This window comes from Microtus ochrogaster, unplaced genomic scaffold (assembly GCF_000317375.1).
Source record: "Microtus ochrogaster isolate Prairie Vole_2 unplaced genomic scaffold, MicOch1.0 UNK46, whole genome shotgun sequence".
In the NCBI taxonomy this organism is placed as follows: Eukaryota; Metazoa; Chordata; class Mammalia; order Rodentia; family Cricetidae; genus Microtus; species Microtus ochrogaster.
In genome coordinates this window covers 133,632-138,998 of record NW_004949144.1, presented here as the reverse complement: position 1 = coordinate 138,998, position 5,367 = coordinate 133,632, and the positions used below count along the sequence as shown (strand labels likewise).

The 5,367-nt window shown below is 33.7% G+C and overlaps 1 protein-coding gene across 1 annotated transcript; it reads right to left on the bottom strand.

Annotated features, from left to right (window-relative positions):
* Positions 1 to 848: 848 nt before the first annotated feature.
* Positions 849 to 1,787, bottom strand: LOC101995222 (taste receptor type 2 member 140-like). The gene has a single exon (XM_013354480.1). It carries the CDS (start codon positions 1,785 to 1,787, stop codon positions 849 to 851), a length of 939 nt encoding a protein of 312 aa, XP_013209934.1.
* Between the last annotated feature and the right edge of the window lie 3,580 nt (positions 1,788 to 5,367).

Genomic DNA, 5,367 nt, shown 5'->3' with positions numbered 1-5,367 from the left:
TCTTTTATTCTGAACTTCATCTTTGACTGTTAGTATTACACAATCATAAGTTTCATCTCAAAAATTTATTCAACCGCAGATATTTTACAAAGCAGATCATTTCTCTTAGCAGTGTATATATATATAATGTGTTTTCTTTCTTCATTGTTTCCTAATAAACATAATAACAAACAACTACTAACTGCACAATCTTCCTGTTTCCCAAATCAGACCTTATACCTCCTTTCAAAAATGAATGTATTCAATAATATTCAAAAATAGTCTGAAATTTTCAAACATCAATGAGCATGTATAAGTACTATAACATGCTCCTCCTATTACAAATGTACACATTTTATAACATATGTGTCCCCATCAAATTGTCTCTGAGATACATGTGAAAACATATTCAACATTTTTCAAATGTGCAGACAAATAAATAAACAATATTCAAGGAGAAAAATGTTGATAAAACCAACCTAGTAATTTAAATACTTTCCTTCTAAAGATTCACAGAATCCTTATGACAGATTTAGCATCACTTAACACAGGTCATATGGATACATACACTCATGTATTTTGCATATTAATATAAAACATTTAAAAACATCAAAATGATTCACTATATATAGAAAAATTATATTTTACTAATATTGTGTGTTCATATATTTATTTATTCCATATTCATATTTACTCCTGCATAACAGCATAGGTATTTCTGTAATTTCTGCCAGGGCTGTAATAGTTAGGGCAGTCCCTAATCTACACAATATACAATGCTACAAATGAAGTACAGAAGGTTGAAATTTATACAGAAGTAATTTATTAAGAACTGATGTTCCTCTAAAATACAAAAGATGATGCACACTTTAGGAAACTGAGGGATCCACAATGCTGAGCCTGCACCTCAGCCACCACACCATGGAAACAAATGCCTGTCTAAGCTTAGTGTTTCCCAGAATCAAGACACAGGTGTGGCCAGAGGGGAAAGCAACTTCAGTAATACAGAAAAACAAAGTAACTGATTTTTTCTGTTCATAGTTAATGTTACAAAACTGCAAAAAAAGTGACAGAATAAAAATGCTATACAGTAACAGGAAACTGACCACCATTTGCAGAGCCTTTATGTGGGCTGTTTTGCTGACATCTCTGGAGCCTTTTGCATTGTGCTGCATGCTCTTCAGATGTCGCCACAGGGAGAAGATAAGCAGGAGAAACACAGTCAGGGTCATGGTGAAGGGGATGAGTGTGAACATAGAGTTTGTGAGTATAATGTGACTATAAACTTGAGAATAGTTACTTGAGATAATTCTGAAGAATGTATTGGCTTCAAGTCTGTCAATCCAGAGATCAATATATGTGTTTATAAATAAAATGTTTAAAACCAAGAGGAACAAAGAGGCCAACAGTGTCCCTGAAACCATTTTTTTAACTCTCCACTTCAGATGAAGAAAAATAGAGTTTGAAAAATTGGCTATCTTGAGAAAATAGAAGATGCTGAGACATGTAGCAAGCCAGATACTGAAATGATTGGTTACTGTCCAGAAAATACAAATTTGTCTCATAATTCTTCTAGTTATTATTATGTCTGGGTATTGTTCAGATACAAATATACCTGCAGTTAGTGAAAAAATCAAAGCAACTCTGGAAATTGCTAGAGTAGTCAAGATCTGATCTATGAGAGATAACTTTCTCCTCTTTAACAAGTTCATAACGTTTACCAAAACTGCGAATGTATTGCCAAAATTTCCCATTACGAATTCCACACTTAAAGTAGTTAATAATATGTAATGTAGGACAACATTCATTGTTTCCAAAAGGAAGTTCATAATTCCACTATAATTCAAAATATTTGTGAATGCAATTTTCTGATGTATGTCTAGCTGATTCTTGAGAATGAACTCGTATGTACAATTCAAGTAAAAATCAAATTTACTAATGAAATGGTTTATAAAGTTCTTCACAAAAATCTTGCACTTTGCAAGAAAACCCAGCTGTGCTTCATCCAGATGCTTCATACATTACACACAAAGGACTGGAATTCTCCATAGTTGATGCTGAAGAAAGTAGAATTCTCATGTACTGTATTCAAAACATATAAATTTATTTTCATTGTTTTGACTGTTCACATATTAAATTTTAATCATTTATTTTCTGACAAGCAAAATTATAAAATTTTAACTCACATAAAAAGCAAAATATCTTAACTTCTATGTAACAAAATATTTAAAAATGAAGCACCTATACATCTTTTCCAAAGTTCTTTGTACAAGCAAACAATTACCTAATAATCTTACATAGTTAGATATGCTTCAAATACTGGGACTGAGAAGATTAATAATTTTACTTTTTATACAATCATATATGCATGCATACATATCCATATACTAATATATGCTAGTTCATAAGTATGCATTTATTTAGATCATAATCCCTTTCATTTCTGACATAAATAATTCAGGTTTATCATGTACTTAAAATTTATTGCTCATTTCACTTATGATTAGTAATGTGATAGTTGTTAGATGATATAAAATTGTTTTCATTTTTAATCGATACAATAGTAATGTAAATATTCTAAAGACTTGTGACTATCTTATTTATACATGTGAATAAATATGGAATAATTCCTATTCTGTTACAAAGCAGAAATAAATTTACATGAATTCATTTACACAACAAGAATCCTTTTCATTATCCATATCTCCTACCTTCGTTAATGCATCTGATTCCTTCACCAGTGTGAGCACTAGGCACTATTTTTGTTTCCCTCCAGTTTGTACTGACATTTGCTCCTGTAATATCACTGTAGGCATCTAGGCATATAAAGGACAATACATAGCCCAGTCAAGCCAGGGAAGAAAGCAAAGGATCAGAATATTCTTCAAGACCTAATGGATAATTTCCACATCTTGGAATGGTATTATTTATACAGCAATAAAAAATAAAAATAAAAAGACCTAATGGATAGTCAAAGAAGCAATAACACAAAAGAGAAGTATTTAAAAAAATAAAGCACAAAAACATTAGTAAACTTGGTTTAGTGGTACACACTGGTATATGTGGCTCATCACTGAAGGAATCTGGGCTAGTTGGTGAGACCCTGTATAAACATAACACTAACAAAAATGTTTAAAAAGAAGGAAGGCAAAGGTTTTGTATGTGAAAGATGGATTATAACTGGAAATTGGAACAATAGTGAACAAAGAAAGTGAGAAAATTTCTAGAACAGAAACATTGACATACCTGAACACAGAAAGGTCCTCATGGGATGGCTCTTTCCTCATAACAAAAAGACAGAAGAAGAGAAAGAGAAATGCAAAACATATTGAGGGTGGGGCAGTGTGGAGATAATGTTAGTAAAAGACCTTCAAGGCCTTCAGGAAAAGTGACAAAGCTTTTATCCATGCTTGTATCCTTGAGAGGCAGTAAAGTCAGCCCAGAAGCTTCCCTGAGCCCCTCTTCTCCACCTTCCACTCTGGAAACATTTGAGGTTATTCTGGAATAGCTGGAGCTGCTGGACTCTGTAGGCCAAGTTGCTTTGTTCAGATACAATACTGTTAATGTTTTGATAGCAGTAAGATTGCTGTGAAAGTCTCTGACACAGTTGTAGGAAAAGAGCCCAGACTTCTACTGAATCAATGCAAGGCACTCCTTCAAGAGAGGAGTAACCCATATTCAGGAAACAAAGAAGCAAAAACAGCTACAGAACAAGCATAGTCTCCCATTCTCAGTGCAGGGTACTCCACAAAGGTATAAGTCATACGTTGATAGTATCAGTCACTCTTTGAGTGGCACAGTTCATGAATATTTTGATCATGAATCTGTTTTCTATTTTCTTGTCGAATAAAATAATATAAGAAAAGGAATTTTCTTGCTAACTAGATTTTTTAATGTTCAATAGTATTTTGCATATAAAATAAGTAATAAGAAATGTCAGGATAGTGACATTATCCACAGTTGAAAATTATATGAGATTTTATTTAAATCATTTTTATTATTAATTTAAAAATACTAATCCAAATTCTCACTTCCTATTTTCTTTCTACTCCCTCACACGCCATCCAATCCCACCCCCTTCCAATTCTAAGAGAGGGCAAGGCACCCTATCCTGTGGAAAGTCCAAGGCCCTCCCTACTACATATAGTCTGAGCAAGATATGCATCCAAAGAGAATAGGATCCCAAAAAGCCAGTATATGCAGCAGAGACAAATCATTGCCACTCGCAGTGGCCCCTCAGTATGCCCCTACTGTAAACCTTATTCAGGTGGACTAGTTTAATTCCATGCTTGTTCACTCCCAGTCCAGTTGGAGTAGGTGAGCTCCCATTAGCTCAGGCTAATTGTCTCAGTGCATGAACCCTTCATGGTCTTCATCTCCTTCCTCATACTCTCACTCCTTTCACTTTTCAGCTGGACCTTGGAGGCTCAGTCCAGTGCTCTTATGTGGGTCTCTGCCTCTGTTTCCACCTGTTATTGTATGAAGGTTCTATGGTGATATTTAAGATAATCATCAGACTCACTACAGAGCAAGGCCAGTTCAGGCACCCCCTCCTCTATTGCTTAGGGACAATTTTTTAGATAGATACCATATACCAAAATTAAATTAAGACCAGGCAAGCAATTTAAATAGACCTATCAGTTGCGAGGAAATAGAAGCTGTCATCAAAAACCTCCTAACCAAAAAACACCAAGGGCCAGATGGATTTAATGCAGAAAGAGAAGAGGCAATATCTATACTCCTCAAAGTGTTCCACATAATAGAAACAGAAGGATCATTGTCAAACTCTTTTTATGAGGCTACATTTACCCTGATACCAAAACAGCACAAAGACTCAACCAAGGAAGAGTATTACATACCAATCACACTCATGAAAAATGGATGCAAAACTACTCAATGAAATACTGGCAAACTTAATCCAAGAACATATTAAAATCTTTTACATGGTTTTCAAAAACTACCATATTGTCACAAGTAGCATCTACTTTGGAGTTACAGCTTGCTGTAGTTAATACTTCTGGCATTTTAATAATCTATTAACGTTTCACTTAAAATTGTAAATAGCCAGGCTTTTGCTATGAGAAATGTTTCTGTTTGTATAAGTTTGCAACCTCAAAGTTAACCAAATGAAAACAGAAACAGAATATTCATGCTACACACAGATATTATAATATATTTCTTTGTTGACCTCTTTACAACATTCTCATAATTCACTCATTCATTCATCCACTTATTAATTCTATAAAATATTTTGACAACTATTTTGTTTTTATTTTTAGGTTCTAAGAATAAACATAACTGGCATGATTTCTTCTCCCAGGATGCTTTTACTGTATTTGAAGATATGAACATAAAGTTGAGCATGATTACTTCTGTGACTGAAATTAT